This window comes from Anas platyrhynchos, chromosome 8 (assembly GCF_047663525.1).
Source record: "Anas platyrhynchos isolate ZD024472 breed Pekin duck chromosome 8, IASCAAS_PekinDuck_T2T, whole genome shotgun sequence".
Lineage (NCBI taxonomy): Eukaryota > Metazoa > Chordata > Aves > Anseriformes > Anatidae > Anas > Anas platyrhynchos.
In genome coordinates this window covers 13232045-13259461 of record NC_092594.1, presented here as the reverse complement: position 1 = coordinate 13259461, position 27417 = coordinate 13232045, and the positions used below count along the sequence as shown (strand labels likewise).

The 27417-nt window shown below is 39.2% G+C and overlaps 1 protein-coding gene and 2 long non-coding RNA genes across 10 annotated transcripts; 1 reads left to right on the top strand and 2 right to left on the bottom strand.

Moving 5' to 3' along the window:
- Positions 1 to 53: 53 nt before the first annotated feature.
- Positions 54 to 27417, bottom strand: DDX59 (DEAD-box helicase 59). 8 transcript variants are annotated; one of them, XM_038182669.2, is made up of 9 exons: positions 27350 to 27417; positions 27041 to 27173; positions 7473 to 8301; positions 5510 to 5677; positions 4869 to 4958; positions 4213 to 4464; positions 3199 to 3351; positions 2102 to 2230; positions 54 to 390 (listed from the first exon to the last, which is right to left on the bottom strand). In XM_038182669.2, exons 2-9 carry the CDS (start codon positions 27079 to 27081, stop codon positions 127 to 129), a joined length of 1926 nt encoding a protein of 641 aa, XP_038038597.2. In that variant the 5' UTR covers positions 27082 to 27173; positions 27350 to 27417; the 3' UTR covers positions 54 to 126. The 8 variants fall into 8 exon arrangements, 7 of the variants coding, with proteins under 7 accessions (XP_038038597.2, XP_038038596.2, XP_038038598.2 ...); XM_038182668.2 differs by having other exon boundaries at positions 27252 to 27390; XM_038182670.2 differs by lacking the exon at positions 27350 to 27417 and adding an exon at positions 22028 to 22145 and having other exon boundaries at positions 27041 to 27294.
- LOC119717567 (uncharacterized) lies at positions 10658 to 11760 on the top strand. Its single transcript, XR_005267351.2, has 2 exons — positions 10658 to 11111; positions 11662 to 11760. It is a non-coding gene; the product is annotated as an uncharacterized lncRNA (long non-coding RNA).
- Positions 16822 to 19819, bottom strand: LOC140003015 (uncharacterized). The gene is made up of 2 exons (XR_011810916.1): positions 17332 to 19819; positions 16822 to 17067 (listed from the first exon to the last, which is right to left on the bottom strand). It is a non-coding gene; the product is annotated as an uncharacterized lncRNA (long non-coding RNA).

Sequence of the window (27417 nt, the reverse complement as noted above, 5' to 3'; positions counted from 1 at the left end):
AAAATTAGACTCCTTAAAAAATGAATATGTAAATTCCTTTTAAAAAGGCAATATACAAGACATCATAATTCTATGTTTATTTTTTGCCACACTTCCATTATAATTACAAATATACTTATGTCTTTGTTACCTCTGAGAATTATTTTTGTCATGTTTCCTAATGATGTCCATAATATTATCTCCTGTTACAAGACTATTCTGTAACTGCTTAAGTCTTTGTTGTTCCCTCCTCTTTTGGTCATGAAGATATGGGGAATTAAGCAGCTGTGGGGGAAGAATAGTGCCTGTTGGTTTTACTCTCTTCACAACATCCCAGAAGAGTTTCTTGCTGTTGTTATTGATAAAAGTTATTGCAGTTCCACTGTGACCCAGCCGCCCTGCTCTTCCAACCTGAAAAAGCAAAAACTCAGTTTAAGTTATCAGTATCAAATGGATTTCCTTCATACCTCCTTTATTTCCTATTGTAAAACAGGTTTAGGTGCAAACGTTAGTTAATGAAAAAGGCCAAATTTCTTTATCTCATCCCCAAAACACAAAGATTTGATACACTCACTTCCTAAATTCGGAACATCTGAAGCTGTAATTGAAATGCACCTAAAATTATCACTTGCTTATGGGGCTTACCAGAAGTCCAATGTTGATACTGAGATGCATGATACAGCCTATATAGGCAATCAAACGCTTATAGTAAATGTCACACACCTGTACATCAAGTAGGATATGTACAAATATTACCATAAAAAAAAAAGCTTTTATTTCAGTGTTCTCATGACTTAAAAGTATTTCTTAGTATTATCCTATTTTTAATACTATTAATTAGTATTAAAATTTAGAGAAGAATCTAAGACTCTTTATTTACGAGAAGAAATAGGATTGTAGTACTGGCATAATTCTGATGTGGGGAAAGACCATTTTTTATTTACAACTTGCTTGAAATCTAAACAGAAAGATAATAAAAAGCCAGACAGTAACTGCAGTTATTAACATGGAATACTGTAGATTAGGAGGCCTTCTATTCAGAACAGGGATAACTTCCAAGTTAGATCTTGTTGCTCAGGGTCTCGTCCTCCTGAGTTGCCAATGTCTCCAAGGACAGAGTTCCCACAACCACCCTGGGCAATTTGTTCCACTGCCTAACCACTCTCTTTATGAAAACCATCATTCCCTTTCATTGGGTCAGAATCTCTCTTGCAGCAAGTTATTTCTCATCCTTTCACAGTACATCTCCAAGAATAGTCTGTTTCTGTCTCCTCTGTAACCACCCATTACCAAATGGAAGACAGCAATTAAATCTCCCCTTAGCCTTTTCTTCTCCAGCCCACACAAGTACAGCTCCCTCACCACTCTTCATGTATCACGTGCACCACCCCCCTGACTTTGTCTGGATTTGTTCCACTTTGGTTTTGGTTGGCTTTTCTTGTAGTGATGTCCTCAAAACTGTACACAGAGTTATAGAGTACAGTGGCTTCAAGAATGGCAAAAAGAGGGTAGTAATCAGTTCTCATGACCTGCTACTACATATATGTAAATACACACAACTCACAAAACTTATTTTTAAACAGGAAATCCTCAGGCACATAACACACAAAAAAATCAGACACAGGAGATACTGGACCAGACAGAGGAGATACTGAGTAAGAAGAGAGAATGAAAAAGTATTAAATTTCCTCTGTTGTATTACATGCATACCCCACACTGCAGATCAGCTGCAGCAGGAAGAGGGTTGTTTGGCCTTTCTTCAGACAGACAGTAAAAACATGGTAAACTTTGGTTTCTGCATATGTATACAATTACAAAAGACAGTACAAAGTGGAAAGAATAATGTTGCAAGCAATTGTAAGTAATCTAAGAACAATGTTCTAGTTGTTGGCAACATACAGGAGATGCAAGAACAGTGTTCTGAATTTTTAGTAACTTGCATAAAAACATATAAGACAGTCAAGCCACTGTACTATAAAGACAATCTTGACAATCTTCTGAAGATAAAAATTATCTTTATGTTTGCATCTCAATTTACACTTCCATAAGTGAATGTCATATTTCAGGATACTTTTCAAATAATGCTTTGACAAATAACTAATACAATCTTTTTTATTTTTACCTGATGTACATATTCATCCATACTTGAAGGCATGTCAAAATTTACTACCAATTTGACATTGACAAGGTCAAGCCCTCGTCCGAGGACTCCAGTACTTACTATTACTTCATATTTTTCTTGAAGCAATCCCTGGCAAGTGAAGAAAAACAAAAATTACTATTTTTTATCTGTATTTCAAACACATCCAATCATAGGCTATAGTTACTCATAGAGTTGTGGTATAACACCAAGCTCTTACATACAGTTGGAAGAGAAATTCCCTGCAGTAAACACAGGGAAGCAGTAGGGGAAGGCACTGTGGGTGGCTTCTCCTTTAGGAAAACACAAACCTATTTGTGGGATTGGCTTTGCTCAAGGACCTGGGTGCACTTGGTGGTTGATGTAGAAAGATGGGGATATCCAGTGTGTGCCTCAAGGAGACGGGTGAAACTAACCTGTATTCTAAGTTGTATGGTTTGGGAAGACACTGCAGAAGCAACAAAGAGCTAACCTCACAAGGATTTGAGCGAACACAGTAATCCAAGCTGCTTCTCCTGTCCTGATTGACCACTTGAACAGATGGGGCCTAAGTCACTGCTGGTTCTTACGGACATGTTGTGAACTGAGAGAGGCCCATGGAAATGGAAGACAGTATCTATATATCTGTTAAGGCACAGGGGATAGTGGTGATGAGAATATACAAATCTGTATGTTGGATGTAACGATGACCAATGATTTTGTTTCATTGTGAAAGAAAGAATGGCCCCCTTTTATTCTTGATTTAAACAGGAGTATCATTTAGGAAGAGATAGAGAGAGAGACCAAAACCACGATACTAATAAAAAAGCATCAACTAAGGTTAAATGCATCTTCAAATTCCTGTTTCAAAGCAAATAGCCCAGGAAATAGTAGTGTCCAGTATTTATCTACATTTAAAATGGTCTCATCTGTAATTTTGCCTGGTCCCATCCATCTTCCTCTTCTCCCCCAGCAATACTGCAGGTTTTACTGCAGAAAAGCAGTAAATTATGATGTAACTCATTCAAATTATGCCACCTTTAAAACTACATTGGCCATTTTAAATCTATCAAAACCATTGTACTATATGAGGCACAAACCTGTAATACGGCTGTTCTTTCCACCTGAGACTTTTCAGAATGCATAGATGTACACTGTAGTCCTGTAATCTTATGAACAGCATCGCTCAACAGATCTGCTCCTAACTTGCAGTCCACAAATACCAACACTGGGGGCTTGAAGAGTTTCTTATCCTGGAAAATAAAACAGTTTATAGAAGAAGGTACTGCAACAGTTTGCCGCTCATCATCAGAAACTTGGATTCAATCTCTACTGATTATCTCTAATAGTAACAACACTTTTAGATGAATAAATATTCTTACATTCTAGATAAGAAGGAAAATGATGCCAGCCACGGAACTACACAAATTTGTACATCATAAACATATAATTATTTGTAAAGTCAGAACCAAAATTTTTCTCAATGCATACACTCTGAAGCCTTCTTTAAAAAAAAAAGCTACATGATAATTCTGACTTCCTTTAAGTTTTGAGGTTCAGTTAAAAATTCTTATTTATTTCTTGCATAACCTCAGCCACCCTCCCCAAAGTACTCTTAAAATATTCATATATTCATATGTAATTAAGGTCTGTATTATCCATACAAAGAAGATTCAAGAAAAAAAAAAAAAAAAAAAACACAAACGCTTTCACTGTTCTGTTTTTTTTCCATGATCTTTAAAATGACAAACCACCCCTATGCCATAAAGCAACTAGGACAGTTTAAGAAAATCCTGTTCCTCCTCTATTCACAGATAACCAGTGCAAATCTTTGAGGTGCCATTCTGTGAATCACAAAAGTATCAACGTTGTCTTTTTTAACTCAGTTCGCTGCAGAAAAGGAGGTGTGAGCGACAGGGTTGGAGTAATTCCTAAAACTGCCACTAAAGTTCCTGCATTGCAGCACCACTGAAATAGTTAGTGCAGTTACATGTTCAACATCATTCCACCTCCTCACTACATACCAATCAGAATTAAAGATGAGAACCTAACAGAGCTTTGTAAAGACACACAAGCACTTTTGTAAGTTGTCATGAGAAAAATATTACACTTACGTTTAGAATTTCAAACAGTTTCTTCTTTTTAGATGGTTCTTCTACCCACAAAATAATCTGGCGAACATTGGAACATGGCCGATTCTTTTCTCCGACTGTTATTCTTACAAAATCGTGCAGAAGCTGATTTGCTAGGTGTTCAATGCCCACTGGAATTGTGGCTGACACCAGGATGGTTTGATGATCATGAGAGATGTCTTCCAAAATATCCAGCACTTGCTGCTGGAAACCCATTTTTAACATGGTGTCCACCTGAGTTAAAAACACTAGGTCTGTACCAGACTCCTTACTAAAGAGCAAAATCCTGAGCTCAAATTCAAACATACACATAATGTGTATGATTGGCATGTAATAATCCAAATGCGGAGTACTTTGAGTTAGAAGAAAAGCTACCATGGGAAAATTAAAAATAACTGGTTCACAATGGTCTAGCAGTATTATCCTAGCTGTCAGGTATGCAAGCCCTCTGTAGCCAAAACAATATACATTGTTCAAACGCATTTAAAATTGTTAAAATGAAATTGTCTCATACATAAGAAATGTATTTTATCTTTATAGCAAGCATTCTTTACATTTAATCATTTTGACTAGGCACCCACAGTGACTCTTCAAGGACCTCTGCATAGGCAATACAGCCTTCGTAACTAAAAACTTACTTCATCCACGACGACAATTTTTATGCCATGAAGTTGAACAGAATTTTGCTTCAAGATCTCTAGAAGTCTTCCAGGTGTTGCTATTATAACCTTAAAAAAAAAAAAAAAGACAATAACAGGAGTTAAAAATTCCCTGAAAGGAGAGATGATTGTCCTAGAAAAACTATAAAGTTACAGCATTAAGGAGAGAAGGGCAGTAATTAGTTAAATTACTTATGTTCAAATAACTCCAGAAACTTTTATAGATAACTTCATGAATTATGAAGACCTAAAAGGAAATGGCTTTTTAGTATTCTAATGGTAATGTCTAAATACCAGCACTGTAATCTACATTAAAAAGAACTATTTTTGCTGTAAACTACAACTCTGTGACTAATAAAATGGCATGTTTCAGTCCTAGAAAGTGGAATGTTATGCGCAAATCTTTTTCAAAACCGAAAAGGCTACTGTATGTTTAACGTAAAATGTGAAAAAGTATTATTGTAAAAATTTCAATAGTTAACAATTGTTTTAGCAGTTTACACTTATTCAGGAAAAACTCCGCATCTTTGTATATATACGTAAACAGTAACATTTTTCTTTGCTGTGAGTATCACGGAAACACAACTCTCCAAAGGACCTTTCCCCACTGTGGTCTTTACCTTCACACTTTGCTTGAGACGATGAAGCTGCGGTGGCAGTGGTAAACCTCCTACCAGGAGAACTGTCCTCATGTTCGGTAAACCAACCATCAGTTCTTTAGCTTGTCTCTCTATCTGAATTGCTAATTCTCGTGTCGGTGCCAAAATAAGGGCAGATGGAGTTTCTGCCTAGAAAGGAGGGGGAGGTAGGAAATATGTTGAACTCAGAATTGCTTTAATTCTTAGGTTAAAAGCTTTCAAGATTACATCTTAGAAAACGAAAATACAAAATATATAGTGCAGATACAATTAGACTGCTAATATCTTTTCTGTGTGATCTGAAGACAGAATATAGAAAGGGATTATACCTGAAACAATATATACCAAGGAAGTCTACCCTTCAATTACTCAACTTTTGAAAACAAAAAATAATGAGTAAGTGCACTGTTAGAATAGCTTCCTGACAATAAAAAAGGCCCAGAAACAAAGAAATCTGCTGGGATTTGTTTCGTTTTTGTTTGTTTAGTTTTGTATTTTAGTTACTGCACTGAATTTACAACAGAAATTCAGAATAAATTCCACATGAACTCAAAATACAGGACGTTAGCTATCTAGAGAGAATGCAAAAACAGCTTCTAGAAGCCTTGATATTACAGGAACAGTATTTTTCTGGACCATGATTTGTTTCTTTCTGTTCTTCAACTGGAATATCTACAAATGACCAACAGAAGCAGGTTATTCCTTTCTTGCTGCATTATCAGAGAAGCTACATAGTTAAATACTTGTATCCAGAAGAACTTGGTTAAATTAAACACTGCTGCCTAGTTGGAAATAACTGAAAACTCACCACCACACAAAAAAGGCTTCTAAGTAGATGAAGAAAAGACAGGAACCATCAAATATTATCTCATAACCAGATTACCATTATGTTCTTAATGCCTCATTTCTCTGTTACATCAAAATGAAAATTGTATTAAACAAACAAAACCTTTTCTTGCGAAGTACATCAATGTGTATCCCAAAGAGGGAGAATTAAAGAGATCTTGTAGTAAAATACTGATCATTGAGAATCCAATTTTGTGCTTGCCATTATAAGAATATAACTGTCATGCAAATTTTAATGATAATCAGACAGAAGAGATACTAGAGTATAATACTCCTGTTGATAAATGCTTCTGTATAATCCCTAATGATATATAGTACTTTGAAGATTGTTACTTTTTTTTTTTAATTTTATATATGTATTTATATATTTTAAATTACTTAGACATTTAAACAGTCCAAAACATCTATTAGAATAAGGTATAGAATTTTCAAATATATTCTAATTCATCACTTTTTCAATAAAGCCACTAAAGCAATAGTGAACTAATATACAAGGTACAGAATACCATTTGCTGTTATTTCTCATCATAAATTCACATTCTTCTGAAGCACAGGTTTTCTTAACTGCTTTCTCCCCTCTTATATTACAAGCTCTTTGTAAAACCAGATGATATGGGGAGTTATATTACCCCAAATTACCGTAGTTATTTGATGGTCAGCTAAGACTATTTCAACACAAATTACTCCAAGGAATCATATAAATGTCAAAAATCTTTTTTAAGTCACCTGATGCATTACAATCTTGCAACAACTACTTGCAGAGTACCTGGAATCATTTGCATTTCCTATTTTAAGTCATTTAGGAAGTTTACCTCAAAATGTGTTTAGCTTTCTTAACAAGCAGAAACCATCACTAAGTAATATTAATGGAGATGATTTAGCTCCTGAACAAGGTGAAAAAACATTCAAAGTCATTAAAAATAATCAACAGACCACTCCACACACACACACCCCAAGAACCAATGCTCATCAGTCAAAAGTAAAATAAATAAACAATTTCCAATTAAAAAAAAATACTGCAATTACATTCTCAATTACACTGAGAATCCTGGAGACAGAGCTGCAAACCACTTTATCTAAATACATGCAGTTTTATTACCTCTTTTAAAACCTTCATAATAACAGGGAGTAGGAAGGCCGCTGTTTTTCCTGAGCCTGTGTCTGCACTAGCCACAATATCCCTCCCTAACAGACCAACAGGAATCATTTGCATTTGGATGGGAGTTGGGACTTCATAACCAGAATTCTTTAAATTGCTGTTTAAAGTTTCAGGAAAACCACAGTGTTCAAACTCTATAATGGGTCTTGGAACTTGCTGGCCCTGGATTGCAATACCTAATTGCAGTTTAAGGTTCTCAACCTGCTCATCTTGCAAGCCTAAAATAAAGGAGTGATCTTTGTAGAAATAAGGGGTATTAAGCAGGTCAGCTTCTGCTTGAGATTCTGCTTTTGTGGGCTGATCAGATTTCAGCTTTTTCTCCTTCTCTTGAATTTGCAGAAGGTGTTTGGCTTTACACTCCAGGCTACAAATATCTTCATCTGTTTTATCACAGATATACTCTCCGTATCGACCACAGACAACACATACAGGTTCTCCAGGCTCTGCCCAACGCTGGGATTTGCTGAAGGATTTTATGGGCTCTTCCAAAGAGCCATCTTCATTGGTATTTTGGTTGTCCTTTCCCAAAGATGTATTACCCAAACCAAGATTTGATGGAATAGCTACAGGTTCTGTGCATTCTTGTACAAGTTCATTCGAATCGCATCTTGAAGCAGAAGTTTCTGTTGTAACTGATTTACAGTCTTGGAGCTCAGCATTCTCCTCTAACAAAGGTTTTCCAGAAGACAACTTATTTTTCTTAGCTGTACAAGTTTTGTCCTCATCAGCACTCCTCTTGACTTTAACAGATCTTGGCAAAAACATGTTTCTGTACAGTGGAAAGAAAATTGTTAGATGTTAGAAACTACTATCACTGAGAAAGGTAAGAAGTTGAAGAAATAAACTTTCAAACCTAGGAACCAACCCTTAATCCTCAACAAGTTGTAGGAGGATAATCCTTTAAACGATTTTGGTCTTTGCCATGTTGATATAATGTAAAGTAATACTTTAAAACAAAATGGAAGCATGGAACAAAACAGAGACATCCACCTAGCTTCTGATATGAAAAAAAAAAAAAAACAAACAAACAAAAAAAACTTTTCATTTTCACTATCTACAAACTTAGTTAGTCATATTGAAATGCTCAGAAAGTTTTGTTCCTAAAATGACACATAGACGCAAAATACCCACTCTAGTTTAGTTTAGAAAATTGTTAAAAACAAACAAAATCATCAGTCTTGAAACTGACATGAAATTTATCATGACACCCTCCCAAGATCACTACTTTTGTTGTCCTTTTCAAAGTTCACCCAAATTTGGTAAAGCTGTAAACTTTGCAATCCACTTGGGGTCCAGCTCTGTTCAGGGAATCAAAGAAAAAGCAAACGCCTACGTGACCTATTTGCTAAGCCCCTGCTGTAATACAAGGAAGCTGAATTAAGTGCCCATAAGTAATTGTAACAATATATTCTGAAACTTGACCCCAAAGAGTCCTGGTGAATGGAGTCAAATCCAGTTTGAGGCTGGTCACTAGTGGCATTCCCCAGGGCTCCGTGCTGGGGCCAGTCCTCTTTAATATCTTCATCAATGATCTGGACGAGGGCATTGAGTGCAGCCTCAGTAAGTTTGCAGATGACACCAAGTTAGGTGCGTGTGTCGATCTGCTTGAGGGTAGGAAAGCTCTGCAGGAGGATCTGGATAGGCTGCACCGATGGGCTGAGGTCAACTGCATGAAGTTCAACAAGGCCAAGTGCCAGGTCCTCCACCTGGGGCGCAATAACCCCAAGCAGAGCTACAGGCTGGGAGAGGAATGGTTGGAGAGCTGCCAGGCAGAGATGGACCTGGGAGTGATGGTTGATAGTCGGCTGAATATGAGCCAGCAGTGTGCTCAGGTGGCCAAGAAGGCCAACGGCATCCTGGCTTGCATAAGAAGCAGTGTGGCCAGCAGGGCTAGGGAGGTGATCGTCCCCCTGTACTCGGCTCTGGTGAGGCCGCACCTCGAGTACTGTGTTCAGTTTTGGGCCCCTCGCTACAAGGACATGGAGGTGCTCAAGCGAGTCCAGAGAAGGGCGACGAAGCTGGTGAGGGGCCTGGAGAACAAGTCCTACGAGGAGCGGCTGAGGGAGCTGGGCTTGTTCAGCCTGGAGGAGGCTCAGGGGCGACCTTATTGCTCTCTACAGGTACCTCAAAGGAGGCTGTAGCGAGGTGGGGCTTGGTCTGTTCTCCCACGTGCCTGGTGATAGGACGAGAGGGAATGGGCTTAAGTTGTGCCAGGGGAGTTTTAGGTCGGATCTTAGGAAGAACTTCTTTACCGAAAGGGTTGTTAGACACTGGAACAGGCTGCCCAGAGAGGTGGTGGAGTCACCATCCCTGGAAGTCTTTAAAAGACGTTTAGATGTAGAGCTTAGGGATATGGTTTAGTGGGGACTGTTAGTGTTAGGTCAGAGGTTGGACTCGATGATCTTGAGGTCTCTTCCAATCTAGAAATTCTGTGAGTTCTGTGAAAACGTCAGATGCTCTCAGTGATCATTCGGTATAGCACAATCCACAAGCAAAGCACAAAATACTGTAACTTTACTCGGAACAAATCATGCCATGCACACCAATCCGTCAGCGCCTTTGCACACCAGTTTTCTAAAGGCAAAGGAAGCCACCCCCGTGTTTACAGAGAGCTTTTTGTCCCCTGTGCGATTCAAAGCAATTCTGAACGAGGAAGGACCATCAGCGACGCCGGATTAGCTAAAACCGCCGCCCGGGCACACGGGCCGATGCCGGGGGCCTCGGGGAATGCCGCGCCCCGCTCGCTGTCGGGCTGGGAGCCAAATTCCCCCCGCTGCCCCCCTCCCGGGCCGCCAGCCGTCCCCCGCCCTGCCCGCACCCCCACCTCCGTGCTGCCAGGGGGAGCCCGCCGCCTCTGCCTCCTTCCTCCTTCCTCCTTCTCCTCCTCCTCCTCCTCCCCGTCACACAGCAGCGACACCGCCTCCCGCCCCGCCGCCCGCCTCCCCTCACAAAATGGCGGCGGGCGGGGCGAGCTGAGGGAAGGGAGAGCCGAGGGAGCGGGGGGCGGCCCGCCGGGAGGAGCGGTGTCGGGCCGCCTCGGGGCTGCCTGAGGTGCCGCGGACACACACCGAGTTATTCGCAGAACACATCACTGCGTGTGACAGAGGCGCAAAATACGCTAAATAAATGCCTAGCACGTCTATTTACCCACTTAAAACAGGTACAAGGGCATGACGGAGCTGTTCATATATGGCAATCAAGGAAACGACTTTATTTCAGTAATAAGCACACTGTACTTATCCTGTTGCTATGTCACACTGGAGAACACCAGAATTTATCACATTTCGCAGAAGGGCAGCAGCAGCTTTCAGAAAGTTGGTGACCACCACCACTGCCTTCCTGCTAGCAGCTGATAAATGCTGGCAGCCCATCCGCCAACTTTTGTGGCAGTCAAGTGGACCAGAGGAGCCGGGAACAGTGTTCAAACATGCACACAAAGCTGGGGCAGGCGGGCAGGTGAGGCGCCCCAGCAGCAGTTGGCCCTGTGCTCTGCACCTCTCAGGATCCAGTCACGCTTACACAGCGGCTTGGCCTACGCTACGCTGGATTCCATTGTGGTGGATTTCTCACAGGAGCAAGGTCAAGCTTGTGCACATGGGAGGGTTTGGTCTGAGGGATTTTTAATTATCTGGTACAACTAGAGGACACGGTTAAGATATTGGAAAGATTAAATAGATATTATTAGAACCGAAAAAGTTCTAATAGAAAGTTCTAAAAGTCAAGACGCTCTTTACCCACACTCCTTGCATTCTTCATTGCCTGAAAATCTCCACCTTTCCCTAATTCAGCCTCTGTCATTCCTCTTTGTTTGCACTGACTTTTTTCCCTCCCAGAAAGCTTCTACCATGGAGTAATTTCCTGTTCTTACTTCCATTTTTGAGCAGTCCTTTCCAGAAATTCAAAACATCATTTGCTAAATAAAGACCAATATTTGAACAATATTCAATATGCTTCATATTCTATAAAGACCATATACATATGGGATGTTTTATTTGGGGTATCAGCTATTTCTACTTCTTTGCTAACAGTAGATTTCTGTGACAGAAATGTTAGCCTAACAGAAACAAGTGAATATAAAGAACATTAAAATAACTTTTTATAATAGTAAAATCACTTGTTTGTTTTGCAGAAAGCTACCATTCTGCCTCAACCTGCCATGAGAGAAAAGTTCTCGCTTCAATTACACCCAAACTCCTAAGATCAGCTAATACCAACCACACATAGCACAGCTCCTTACTGGTTTTGTTCTTCGTGCATATTCCTGACGCTCTGAGCTGCCAAGTGCAGAAGGAATAATGTAGCTGGTGGGTGTATTCCGTGATTCATTTTGGGATGCATGACTTGCAGTTTTTGCTCAACACCGTATTTGTTCCACGAGAACGCTGTTTGGTTAATAATGGATACTTTCTGATTAGGTACTTTTTTTATCATAATTTTGGAGACGCACATGTTACGTTGCATTTTTAACACCACTGTTATGTAACACACGATTATAAATATAACACAAATGGAGCTTGTCCAAACAGAAAGCCTGTCTTGACTGTTGTTAATACACGTTCTATTCCTCTCACTTTCCCAAGCTTTAAAAAGAATGCTGAAAAATATAAGAATAGATAACCTTGGCAAATTTCATTCCCATTCTTCCAGCTCTTGATGCTGCTAATGACATCTAAATAAAATTTTGAACTTCAAGTTTTGTACCTCTAGAGTTCACCAGATTGTACAAAATATGCCCAGATAAGATACCCTTAAAAATCCTATGGGAGTTTTGTCTTGGTATCCTTCCTCCTGAAAACTAGTTAGTTCAAACACTCGCTGAACTACGTTGGTTTTAAGTCCTGTTAGAAAGCCATTAATAATTAGGACAATCATTTAAGCATATTCTGCACAATTTATCCAGGGATATCTTTATCAAAAATCTTAAGGATTCCAGGTCATGTTAAAAAAATAGTACTAGCATCTGGATTTTGTGTAGTCACGTTGTTATTTTTTAAAGCACTAAAACTTTACAATTGCCTTGTCTTAGCAGTGAAATGAGCATCACACTCTATGCTGCATGTGTTACAGTACAATAGCTGCTACAAAAATTATCATGTGTGGTTACTAGAAATCCATCAAGTATTGTTATTAAAAATCCCTGTCCAAATATACCCCTTATCTAATTAATATGACTCTTGAGAGTAACTTCTTAAACAAATATTAGGAGTTAATGTTATAGCAATGTAATAGAGCACACACAAACCCACATGTGCAAACGAGCTAATGCATACTGACACAGATTCACCACAACAGATAATTCATAAATTTATACAATTTTCTGTTGGAATAGTGAAGATATTCACTACAGACGAAAAGGTAAATAATGAAAACTCGTTCAAACACAAATTACCAACATTAAAGGATGCCACTTTTTGTTCTATTTTAAATGATACCAAGAAGATTTTTCCATGTTCATTCATGGCTTCCATATCAAATACACAGAAAGCAAGTGTGGCATCTTGGATTCCTGCCTTCAAGTTAATACCAGATACTTTGCCCTACAGTTTCTAACATCTCACAGCCCTTCTATAGAAGAAGTATGAACAGACTTTTTGCATCACTTGTAAACAGTAAATAATTCAGTAACACAAGACTGGATTAAATCAGGAGACTAAAATCCCTCTATTCCCAGGCATGTTCAGAAGAAACAGGTGTTGTGCATAGTAAATCAGAGATGGTATCACAAGCATTTCAAGGAGCTGCTTAGCTGTAGCAGCTCTCCACAGTGATACCTGCCCAGAGCGACCCCTATTAATTAAAACCTCTACCAGAACACAACCTGTAGGCAGCTTTCCAAGAATCTGGCAAGAAAGGTATTCACAAGTTCCTTACAGGGTCTGATTAACATATAAATACACCTCAAAAGGTACGTGTCCAAAATGTTTTAATACGGTACATTTTAAGTTTTCTTTGTAGCGAAAATACCCTCATGCAAAGTCTGCATCTTCGAAATGGAGTGAACTCCCAGTGTAGGTAAACATTCTGAGAATGGACTCAAATTAGTGTCAAAATAGAGCCTAACACGTCACTCCCTCAAGTGGCAAGTGGCAGTACTGACAAATCTAAAAATTAAATTATGCCTCAAAAGAATGTATCAAGGGTGGTATTTTAGGTTTTCTTTATGGTATTATTTTAATTGTCTGCATATGTATCCTATGGATCAGGATAAAGAGCAAGAAATTCACAATGATGTCACTTACAGAATGATTCCCTGCAATTAAAAAAAAAAAAAAGCACATGCCACAGCACCTATATGTGGTGGCAACAACACATCTGCTGGTAGGGGGAAAAGGAAGGAGGCTGCCTTTCAGACCACATGGAATCAAACACACCTTTAGGGATTGGCCCTTTGTCTGCTCAACCTGATGCTACAAAATTCTTGTTTTTGTTTGCTTCTTTCGTGTTTAGGGATTTAGAAGCCATTTTGCAGATTTGTAGGTAAGGTAGTCAACAGCAGCTCAAAGCCAAAGCATGCTTAATGAATAGTTCTTTGACTGAATGAATCAGTGAGTCAATGACTCCACTGGTTTCTGAATTACAGCTTTGAAGCAACCACACAGGAAAAAAAAAAAAACTAGATAATCTAAAAATAAACAATGGTAGCTAACCATTAACTAGTCAATTTTGCTATTATTCATATAAATTGTCCTGATGTAGTACTGACATTTAACACACTACATTTATTTTGAGGCCCAGATTTATTTTTTTTTTTTAATTTTGCTTAATGCAAACAGGCAACTCCTGTTAGTAAATAATCAGTAAAAAATCAGTAAATAATAAGTAAAAGAAAGCCTGGACTAAGATTTTTAGGCTTCCTGAGCATTCTTTGTTTGAATAGCCACTTTCTATGGAGACACTGGTTGACATTAGTCTCTGCAGAAATTTGCAGTAAAATTGGAATTAATGCAAGTCTATTTAAATCTGAATACTTAAAGTATATTACTGAGCTGTGGGTTTGTTTGTTTTTAAAAAGCAAACAGCAGTCCTACCCTGAAGCTCTGGCACTGAATGCCAGATTCCCACAGGTACAGAATGTATTGATTTTTCTGTGCTAAGCCTGCCAGATGAGAAGCAGTAATCATCACCTATTTCTGCTATTTGTATTTTTGTTTTACTTCTTGTTTCTCCTTTTATTTCATTTACTGCTTCTTGTTTTACTTAGGAGTTTTAAATGTCATGTTTACAAAACACACTGCTTCTGGGCTTCTCAGCTTGGCTTTTTTTTTCTGTCATCAGTTTTTTCCTCTATTAATGTTACAGATCCAACTATTACACTGTACAATTCCTTAGGTGGCTAGAGTAAAATTTTATTCATGTTTTTCCATTATGTGACTGTGACACTAGCAGAGATCCACAGAAGTATTCTACAAAAGGTAGATGACCTATGTTTGACGTGCATTTCTACCTCCCTCCCCAATAAACCCTTTCCAACCATATTGCTTCTTAAGAGATGAAACCCTTTCTTGTTAACCAGCAAGTCAAATAAACTTAAGAGTTTATGCTCTGGTATGTTGCATTTGCACTACAGGGACAGTTGTGATCCATTACTGTGGCAGACTGAAAAGAAAAATCCATTATAAGCTTTTTGAATAACTGGATAAAAATGTCCATGACATCACTAAAGCTCTTACCAGCATTACTAATTTTGAAAACAGAAATCGCTGGACTAAGAATGCACTGGGAAACATGCAAGGGAGCTGCTAGAAACTAGACTTTTTACCAGTCTTGTTTAAAATCTATGCCAATATTAATCATTGCGTTTAACCTTATTTCCCTACAATACGTTTTGTCCTATTCTGCCTACCCATGAAGGCCTACTTGAATCCTTCACACAGAAATTATTAGAGGGCACAGAAAGGCTCTAAATGAATCTACAAAAGCTAACTCACTGCTGCCAGGGTAGAAGGCAAATTCAGGCTGTCTTTGCTGCTGACTGCCAGCTGCCACTCCTGGCTTTGGCAGCCAGTGGCAGCTGTTACAAAACAGAGGAGCCTTCCAGTGCCTGTACTTTCTGCTAGCGGCTGGCTAGGTGGCTACACAGCTCTAGGATTCAAGTCTCAAAAGCTTCCTTTATGTCAGTCTGCTACTGCTCAGAGTGACTGTTACTGTTGGGCTCTAGCCTACAGATTTTTAAAATCTAAAACGTTACCCTTTACACAGAGTATTCAATGCAGTCTTAATAGTTCAATTAAAAAAAAAAAAAAAAAAAAAACACTTCAGGGATAATTTTTTCCACTGACTCACCGTGAAGATCTCTGACGTTCATTTTGCAGACCTGTAACTTATTTGGCATTCTTCTCATTAGCAGAAATCTTAGTCACGTGCTAAATACTTTGTACATGACTTCCAAGCAAAACAGAGGATGAAGTAATTGTGACTAATTTACCTAAATAAATTTGCATCTTCAGCTAAAATCCTTTCCAAAAGCATTTTCTTGCAATATAGATACCTGGTCACTGAGTCGACCCTTTGTCCATGACTTTTTAACAGAAAAGAATGCCAGAGCTCAAAAGGAAAACATTTTATTACTTTCATTTATCTCCAAAATATGTGCATCATTTTCACTGCTCCTTCCCTAGAAGTGTTTCTTTCCTGTTTACTTCTTTTACACAGAGAAAAGAATGAGCAAAACAACTGTTAACATTTGCTATGGCTAACACTCATTTTTTCCCATAACTTTTTTCATAAACACCATATGCATAAATTTGAGAAGCTAGAAAAGCAGGGCTAGAGCCTCCTGCCAGTTCCTCTGTACTAAATAATGTATAATCACTTGCCCAAAGGTTTGTTTGTTTGTTTTCCTATCACCTGTGAGGCCATGGTTTTCATTAGCTGTAACAAATAACATAGTGGTAAAAAAGTAATCTGGATGTGGCCTTAGCAGCATTACCTTTCTGTCCTAATAGCCAGAATACACAATAGAGTGTTTATGCCAGCTGCACCAATACGGACAACACCTAACTCCATGTAGAACCTATCAACAGAAAGCTACCATGCTGAAATTTGAAATGGAAAAACAATTTTATAGTGGACAAATGGTTTGCATTATATAGCACCGTTAGTGCCAGCAATGATTCAGTGTCATTTAACTAAGACTTCAAATATAGTTCTGCCCCTTTAGTTCTTCATATAATCATTTTGTAAGTATTTCTATGCGAAGATGAAATAAGATAGCTTCCCGTGTAGTAGAACTTCTTTATTTTTTCTTAAAATGTATTTCAATATAGCTAAAAATGCCACAATCGAGTCATTACAGAACCAATGCACTACTCAGATTTTATTGAGTTAAAACACCTGTGCAATGTGTGAAAGCACATGTTAAAATTCCAATATTTCAATTTGCTCAGTTATTTTTCTTGCTTCATCAATACAAATAATTACCATTGATGTGATCATTTAACTAAATTTATCCTGGCACTTGGATATTCATGCACGGCAAGGATGAACTGCCCTCCCAGACAAATGCTACTGTATGCATACATGTGCAACAGTCATCCTACAAAACACAAATGCAGAGATTTAAGAATGACAGAGTAACAGCACTGAATAGCAAGTCTTGGAGTTATTTATACCTATCTCCTGGCATAAAGTGCCTAGGATGTAAGGGAGTAACACATTTTATGCTACATCCTAATCTGAGAAAACCAAAGCCCCATGGATCAGTTTGAAGATGGACTGAGGAAACAAGAAAAGGAGCAATCTGTGTAAATAGAAAATTAACTTCACCCTAGGCCTTAGTAGTCCATCTCTGAACACATACCTTGTCAAAGCTTGGCTCTAATTACAGGTTTCTCAGGTTGTTCTTATTTACATTCTTCTAAGAAACCCAGTTCAGACAAAACAACTGAGCTCCGAGTTCAAGTTCAGCTAACTTCGCACTTGCTGGTACCAGCACATTAATTCAGAATATCCCCTCAAATCCAAACCTAAAAAGTAGAAATTATTCCTGAATTTGAAAACAGCTTCCACTCCATCCCCTCTAAGTCCAGTGAAGACACTCTCAGAACATAGCTTGGCTCCTCTGATCAGAGAATGGCACTGCACCAAATACTGGATAACGTATGGATTTTTCACATAAATGTAATTCTTACACAGCTCAGCAAGGAAGAACACTATTAAATATGAAAACATAAAACTGAAGAACTATTATCTTATGGGATATATCTAAACTCAGTAATGTATAATTAAGCTTTACAGCATAAAAGAGAATGTTGTCTCTTTTAGACTACGCATAACAGCAAATACAGTTAAGGTGTGATAAAGCTGAGGCCTTGAAAGGACCGAGTAAGTGGAACTACTAATAAACAACAATTATACAAGACTATAGTATTCAAGGTTACCAAAAAAAAAAAGGAGATTATATCACTAAATGCTCAAGAAAAGAAACCCTTTAACTCCCTTGAGCTTTTGCTTCTATGAACCATTTATCACTATTTACCACTTAGTTACACTAAGTAGACAAACCTCCACTTCTCACACGTTGTGGCCCTAAGTTGTCAGGCTGTTTAATCACAGGTTGCAGGACCATGAAGCTCTGAAGATAAAGCCACAGATTTGTCCCGAATTTCAGCAAGTTTCCTGAACTTTGTTTGCTGTGAGAACATGCAGGCGATGCACTAGCTCAGGTTGATAAAGCATGGCAGCTATTAAAAAAGAAAGTGAGCCTAAAATACAGAACAGATCTCTCACTACCACACTTAAATGACTGCTCCCTATGCTTTTTATTAGAAAAATTCAAAGATGCCAGTAACCTTACAGCTGGTGACTCCACAATAACAGAGGGTAGCAAGACAGAAATAATGAATGCCTCCTTGTTAAGCAGTTTAGTTTGTACTGTTCCAAGAGAGATCTGCCAAGAACTTTCCATGCAAACCTTATTTTTCTGGGATTTGTAAGTTGGCTACAAAAAATTCCAGCATGATAATGCCTGCTTCAACTCAGATTATAAGTTTTAATATATACTTCTAAATTTTGGAATCACTTGAATTTACACTAAATAAACAATTTAGTACTTCATACATTTTTAGTTTTTATATTGAAAAAAATTCTGATTAGCAACTTTGCACTCCAGATCACTACGTGTTTTCTAACCCTTTGGGTATTAAAGTCTGAAGTACTGCAGTGTAAAAGGAGACTTTTGTGCTATATGTTAAAGACTCCACTGACGTATTTGCTTTTTAAGGAAAGCAATATGAAATTCTTATGAAAGACTCATGGGATTCTATCTGCTGAACAACTCAGTGGATTAAATCTGTGCAAATTCGTAATACAACTCAGCTGACTTGGGTGTTAGGATAGGTTGTGAAAAAAATTGGCAAAATAACACACCATTCTTACACAACGCTTAGAATTTCCATGTTAAAATGGTTTGGTTTTGTTTAAATCCAATGATTCAAAACTGAGCTGTGCTAAAGTCCAATTTCACTGCTCCAGCTTTCTTTTCTGGCACACAACCCATTAGGACAAGGTCATTCTGTACAGTTTCTTGCCACAGCAATATTGTTTTCAGTGGCAACTAGCAAGATACATAGAAATTAGATTTCAGACACAACAGAGGCCGAAGCCCATGCTAAAGAATCTCTCTTTCAGGCAATGGTGAGGTATCAAGAAGCAAGAAGGCTATGACAGTTGCCCAAGCACTGAAAAGAGCTGTGGACAGGTGGTGGCTTAGGCTCATGCCCAAGAGGAAGAAACCTCCCAGCAATTAAAAACTAAGAGAGAGAATCAAAATATACCAATCAATTGGTATGTTCTGGATATGTCTGGTGAGATCATTTCAAAGGAAATACTGGAAGGAACAGGGCCAGAAAATACCAACAGACAAAAGGAGCACAGAAATGTTTCTGCTCTCTAGGCTAATTTCTTTTTTTCCTTGGGGAGGAGGTGGGGGGGATGTCTAGAGCACGTTGGCCCCCAGAATATCTCTGCCTGCCTTACAGTTAAGCACAATTTAATACTAAGTAAGCCTATGAAACAGCAATTCTGCTGACAATATTTGCAATTCAGCCAAACATGCTGGGTATGTAAGGAAAAAGGCCAGAGACATGCTTCACTGGTCCCAAGTAGCCTGTGTGAAATGACATGGCTCTCATTCTCATTCCATTCAGCTTCAGAGTAAACTAAAGATGCAGGGAAACATCTCCCCTTGACATTAGTGATTTAAATACTTGAAAATAGAGCATTACTGCACTATACAACCTGAACAAGGAAAAAGTGTGGCTAGACAGACGAGACAAGTAAGAACAAAGAGCTCCTACCAGATCAGTGGGACTGGGAGCAAAAAACATAAGGTAGAGAAAAGGCTTCTGTGTTACCAACACCGTCTGTTCTGCAAGAAGCTGCAAAGGTAGGCAGTGGTTATAAGAGGGTGTTGGCCCTGGGAAGCATGACAGTGTGTCTTCAATGATTAAAGAGCCAGCAGAAGTGCAGACACACAGCATCTCCATGCAGATGGCTCTTAATCTTCTGCTGATACACAGGAAACCTGCTCTCTAGCAGCAGCGAGGATATTTCTGTGGGACTCAAGTAATGAAATCAGAGCAATATAATAATATCAAAGCCTTATTTGCTACTGCTTGCTACCCAAAACATTATCATTCTGACTCTGAACTAACATAGTTCATCACTTTGTTCTGCACTGTGACATCCTGGCCTCTGACTAGAGCTTCTACAACACAATACAACAAAAATAGTATTTATAATTCTTATTTTTCATCTCTTTGTGCTTCGGTATCCCACCTCCAATTCATCTCTTCCCCCAAAGAAGACAAATAGTGCTGCTAATTATACCAGCAAAAAAAAAACACTTAAAGCCTTGGTGGTAAAAGGGAAGAAAATACAGCACTGTGCTCTCTACTTCGCGTACACTTTCTTATTAAGCCAGTTTTTGCTTCCCAGTGTCTCTCTTCTGGTGACCACAACTTACTGCTCTTCCCAATCCTAAAAGAAAACACTGCCAGCTGAGACAGAGACTTAAGTACCCAATCCCAACAGACGCCCTATGCATAGCAAACTGCTCACTCAACTGAACAAGCTGGACCTGCATCAACGCAGGGGTTCATTGCAATGATATCTCTCCTGCTACCTTACGTTCTCCAGTCAGGCAATTGCTTCCTTTCTGTTAAGAACAGAAAATAAAGCAGGGAAGAGCTTGCAACAGACAAAATTTGCCAGACCAAAGAGAAACTTACAGATATATACCCCATCATCTCCACTTTCTTGTACGAAATCTCCAGGGGTTACTTCTGTTGCTTCACATAACCATCCCCTTGATTCAATGCAACGCCTACAGGCATGCTCTTACCCTGGCTGCATCTTCCCTCATTTAGTAAATTGTCATCTGTAAGGACTGTACTGTGGCTGTTAAGACAAAGCCTGTATTATGCGGGATTATGAAGAACTGTGCAGAACTAAGAGTCCCAGATGTTCTTTGTCTGGCTTAACTGTGTGCAGGGCAATGACCATCACAACCCGGGCTCACATATTCCCTTAAAGAGGAAGTTTCAGCCTTCCTTCATCCTTATTCAACTACACTGGGTACTACAAAGAGATGGCTCCGAGTCTGGCACCCTTGATTTCGACTGCCACTTCCATACTCTGTGCTAACAGTGGAACCATGGCTGCTCCCTGCCCAGGTAAGACAGCCAAGAGAATGCCTTGTGCTTCACCACAGCTGTGTATACTGTATGGTGGCAGAGCAACCCGGCCTCTGGTTGCTTTAGGGCAGCTGAGAAAGAGCTAGTTGATAGGTACTGGGGTGGAGCAGTTGATGAGAGTCTGCAGTTAAGCATATAGTCAGCTGAAGTCATCCTAAAGAAATGGGCTCTACTTCATAACATCAGTAAATGAAGATATGGTAATATATGGTGACTATATGGTAATATCCACACACAATATAGGGCAGTATTCACACACAGCTTTTAAGAAGCTGTCAAGAAGCATCATTACTGACATTAACAGAATGGGCAGAGAATTAAATTGTGCAATTCTTAAATGAGCAGAATCCTATTAGGATCAACATTTGTTTCAGCAGGAGAGCACCCGGATTAGTGTCTGCAGTAATGGACTATGATATTTACATGTTTATGTTAACTGGTCAAATAGATCTGCAGCAAAAAGTTGTAATTCTATCAATTTCCAATAAATTTCTATAGGTGTTATAGTAAAGGTGAAGTAAAAATCTCTTTAACATTACAGTTATTCACATAAAAACAAAATGCTCTTTATGAATCATTTAGCAATAGATACTGTCACTAACCAACCAAACAAAGAAACAGACCAAATGTAATACTGGAGTCATATGACTGGAGGGGCTTAAAGATGCAGGGGGCTGCACGCTGCTGGATGGGTACAAGGGAAATGACAGAGGGAAAAGCGAAATTATACAGAAGCCTTCAAGAAGACAGCAAAGTTACGGCAAACCGTTACAGATGGTATTAAAAAAATAAAATTCTAACCTTAAACAGCGGTGTGAAAGGTGCTGACATAACAGAGGAACTCTTTACGTGCCTTCTTGGTGAATAAACAGCTAATAGAAAAGTAACCATCCAATCCACTTAGCAGTTTTTCAACCTGCTGGAAACAAAGTGCAGGACATTAAATGCTGGAAAAGCTGTCACACCAGAGTAGGTAAAGCATCCCACGTATAACAGATGGGGACGTAAGTACCCCGAACTGTTGGGTGGTAGGCTAAGTGATTATGTGAAGGTTAACCAGAGCAGTGAAGACTAAACAAGCAGAGGACAGAACAACCAGACAGATGCATAAATCTTTTGTAGTTAATTTCTCTTTTGAGACTCTGTAGAAGAAAGAAATCATCCGGGTTATTGCTGCAAGAACAAATATTCTGCATGACACCTTTAACCCAGAAAGCCAATTACATACAGACTTAAATTTAATCACGTCTGTAGTGGCAGTGATTTCAAATGGGAACTACACATACAATTAACCTTAAAAATCTTTGTTGGAGCCTAGTATTTATTACTAAATATAAATGTAAACACATACATTTAGTTTAGGGCGACCATTAAAGTAATTGTTGCTCTTTCCATGTTTCTAATATATATTGAAATAGGAGACTATTTAAATCAAGTTGTTCTACATGAGGCTTAGACATCCTATACATTTTCGTACATTGAAAATGTTTCCAAATTAACTCTAAGGTACACTTCTTTAAAGCTACTCAGAAAATATTATAAACAAATTAAAATGATGGCAGAAGAGAACTAAATGTAGTAGAATTCTGGGCACTCAAATTGTGATGACCTTCCCATGTGTGCATAACCAAAATCTCCAGGAACAGCAAGGGTCACAATATACCGATGAATGGATACAGCACAACTCTTTGTGAAGCACACTTTCCGCAGCCACTTTTCAAAAAGCATTCCAGCTATTTGTCCTTTCCTAATAAAATCTTTAAAAAATCCTCAATAACATGCAACCTTTCTGGAAGTTAAGGGAAACTTAGAAACTGCCTAAAAATTCAGTGAATTAGATAATGATGTTTTGAAGTAGATAAATAGAATAAAAAAAAACCTTCTTCAGGTAGTTCTACACTATTCTCTTGCTTTCCCCTTCATCCACCTTCACTCCCATGCCTTCTAAAAACATAATTCTTTTGCAATTAATTTTTCCCATTCTAACAGAGCATTCTCTAGTATTTGCTGCTGGTCTCATTCAGACACACACAGGCTTCAAGGAAAACTGAAAGCAGGACCAAAAGATGGAAAACTAAAGTCTATTCATGCTCCACCAACACACACACATATGCTTCCAACAAATTACCTCTTTTGAGCACTGAAAACTTTCTTCACGTACAGAAGCAGAATGAAAAACAAAACATCCAGTCACTTCAGTATAGTTCAGGATAATTCAAGAGGAAAAAGCGCACAATTTAGTACTTGCTCTCATTCACACTTGGTAAAAAAGTCTTCCTAACTAATTTAAACTTCTTAGACCTGAATACACAATTCAAAAACTAGAGACACATCCATTTTCCTCTGAACTAGAGTACAAATAAAGCTTTACCTAACAGCTGTCATTATGGTAATAACACTGCATTTTATTTTTCTACAACATGTTTTTTGAATTAAATTACCCATTATAAAATTTATTTTACAGTGCAGCTAAGCTAGCTCTAGTCTTTAAAGGTAACATTTGTAAAATCATGCTTAGGATTTTCCTCAGAAAACAGTTCAGGCACCTAGATGGCCATAAAGGAAATAGATCTCTCTTATTGAAGGAGGGCAGGATCTATTCAATAGGTTTCCAACAAAAAACATTAGTTATAGTAGGGGAAACAGTAGTATTCTCTCTCTGCACACACACCCTGATGGTATTGGAACGTTAAGAAGAGAACAGTGGAATTAGGGAATACTACACAGTGCCCAGAAAGAGAAGTCATCGAAAAACCCCTGGCACAAGTACAAGTCCAGGAGATGGGCAGGACATGAAAGCTGCCAATGGGAAAAACAGATGTAAACCAACAAACAAAAAAATCTTGGAAAAGACACAAAAGTAAGCAGAGAAAAAAGGACAAGGGGAGACAAACCAACACATTGTAAGTATCAAGCAAGCTGAAAGTTTTCATTTCTGATTGCAAATTAACAGAAGTTGAAACATGAAAAATACTTAACTGTTCCTGCACTTTTGTATCATCCTGAAACAGGAAGAGCACACTCCCCTCCAAAATCATGCCCTGAGAAAACTCCTACCTTGCAGAAACTGCATACATACACGTACATTTCCGTAATGGCACCGGAGAAGTTTAATTATTCAGACAATCACTTGCACTTAACAACACCTATTAAAAAAATATACTTTCCTAACTCTCCTGCTTTTACTGGTCTTATCATCACTTACGAAGAAGTATTTAAAAAAATACTGTAAGATTTAAAGGCTGGCATATCATAGCATCATAGAATATCCCGAGTTGGAAAGGACCTGTAAGGATAAGGATCATCAAGTCTGACTCCTGGCACTGCACAGGTCTACCCAAAAGTTCAGACCATGTGACTAAGTACACAGTCCAATCGCTTCTTAAATTCAGACAGGCTTGGTGCAGTGACCACTTCCCTGGGGAGCCTGTTCCACTGTGCAACTACCCTCTCGGAGAAGAGCCTCTTCCTGATGTCCAGTGATATAAAACGTATCATATAACATATATATCCACATAGCAGTGATTCAATTTCAGACATCATCCTTATGTTGTAATATCTACCAGTGAATCCTTTATAGACTACTTGCTCAGTCTCATACATCCAACCCAGACCTTCTAAGGTCAACAAGCACACTTCTAAGGATTGCAGCAGGATGTGACTGGTCCTTCATCTGCACGTTGGCAGTCTGGCAGCATCACATCAAGCTGGGCACGCTGCCTCTTCACCAGGGGCTACAGGGCACACCTCACCCCTCAGCTGCTGCCCTTTCTGTCACGAGTGCCGTAACCTCTAGAAGAGCTAAGAAAAATAAATGGGAGCATCTTATGTAGGCAAATTTCATAGTAGTAATTAAAGATAATATCCCCACAGTGTTCTTCCTAGCCTTTTTCCAACATCAGGACTAAAGTATTACAGGCTAGAAAACTTTCCATAAACTGCTGTTTGTGGATTTTCCCTACTACAGTAGTTTAAAGCAGCTGTTGCTGGTTGGTATTGTAAATTAAAAACATTTTACTTCAATGTTATCACACAGTATTATTAAAAATATATAAATATATATGTATATAGAACTTATTCCAGCCTGAACATTCCCTAATCTAGTGCTAGCCCTAATTTAGAGTACGGACATGTACTCTACACACAGCTTCTTCAGAAGCCCCGTGAAATCTTGACACAAGTCAGAAAACCAAGATACATCATTGTTAGTCAAGGTCCGTTCCACTATCTCTCAAGGTTAAGACTATTAGCAACAACTATTAGCAACAGCCATCATCCACACCATTATCCATAGCTTCATGGTCAGATCTGTTCCTGGTGCCTGACACTGGCTACAGGCTTGGTACAACTGCTGGGTGCGTGACCAGGCACGTGACAGTGAAGAATCAGGTCTATGACATAATTTCAGAATAAAACCGGGCAAATGGGTTTCTTATCCAGGGGAGAGGGAAGGTGAGCAAAGGAAGGGAAAATGAAGGAAAAGACATCTGGGAGCTGCTGGTTTTATTTCTTAATGCTTTGTATTTCCACTTGGAATAAACTTTAAAGTATAAAATACTTTGCAACAAAAAGATTGTGTACAGAAGAGATTATCACTATTTAAAATATTTTGAGATGAATAGACAGGAACAAAGCAGAAGGGGATGAGTCCTCGCTCAGTTTTTCCACTTATCTCCTCTGGACAATTAAATTTTAATCGTTTTCCATGTTGACTGTCGATATCTTTAACAATGCAGTAACCAAGATCACATCTGGCATGTTTGCAAAAGCAGAAGAACTGGCACGAGCAACTAGTGGTGGTGGTCTTTTTCACTTACACAGACTTCATATTCATGTGTTCACTTCTAAAAGCAAGCTAAAAACATTTTTATTACACTTACCACAGCCCACCTGTTCTAAAAATTCTTCTGGGGCTTTTAAAATCTTGTGACCTTTTAAAGTGGACCCATACCCATCATACCTAAACAATGGCCTTAGAATTTTCATAATCATGTCTTCCTGTAAGTCAACCTAACTTTTAGGTATTTTCTTAGTCATACAAGAAGCAAGTGACTTGGAACATAGGAACTTGTTTTAGGTCTAATCATTTGAGGCTTTAAAGTTCCTGAATTCCAGGTGTTCGTTGTTATATACACAGGAGGGATTAAACAGGCTTTCCAGAAACAATGTAAAAAATCCGTATCAGGTAAAATAATTTTAAGTGTCTTATATGTAACTTAGTTCCAAAGTATATTAAAAAAAAAAAAAACACACACAATTAATTCAGGAAAACACACAAGTACAGGTGTAACTTTAGTTGTTGAAAGCTAAGTATGTACTCTTTCTGAATGCAGAACATGTTCCTGAGTCACACCTATATTTTAATTTGTTCTTATTCCTCTTCCTGCTGGGGAGGATCTGGGAATTTCAGCCATATGTGTGCTAAAAAAGGGATTTCTAAACTTTTCTCCTTCCCTGCCTCCTGCTGCATACTGCAAACAGCAAGCCCTTGTTTTGTAGCTGGCTGTGCAGCACTTATGAGCGGTATGCATGACAGCCTGGGAATCCCGTCCCAGAGAGCATGTGTCAGCAGCAGCTCCTCACACGCTGGCCTCCCCAAACCCCTCATTTATGTGCTCACTGCTGGTAACTACAGGCTGCTGGCACTAAGGCTGGGGAGCACAGCACGGCCTCCTAATGACAGCCTGGTATCACCAGCGCTAGCAGCAGGGCTAGCCGCGGAACCACGCCAAACCCTGTGCCCTGATCCATTTCAAGTCCTCTTTGGAAGTAACGAGATGACAATTTCCATAAAACACCCCCTGAAAGCCTTACCGCTGCGTGCCCGGGCTGCACCTAGAGCCTCCCCTCCACATTCAGCTGGGGGATATAGAGCTGCTGCCGGGCGGGCGGGGGGCGAGCGGGTGAGCTTATTCTTGCTCGGGGCAGCTCCCTTCACGGAAAACCTCTGCGAAAAAAGATTAAAAAAAAATAAGTTTCCAGTCAGGCGAAGCGGCTGCACAGAGCAGGAGACGCTCGGGGTCACCTCAGCGGGCCGGACCCGGAGGGAGGGCTCAGGCGGGATCCCCCCACACCCCTCACGGGGTCCCTGAGGGGGTCCCTGAGGGGGTCCCGCTCCCTCACCGCCCCCGGGGGCCTCGGCCCGGGCCCAGCGCCCTCCCGCCCCGCCCCGGCGGGGAGGCGGCAGCGCC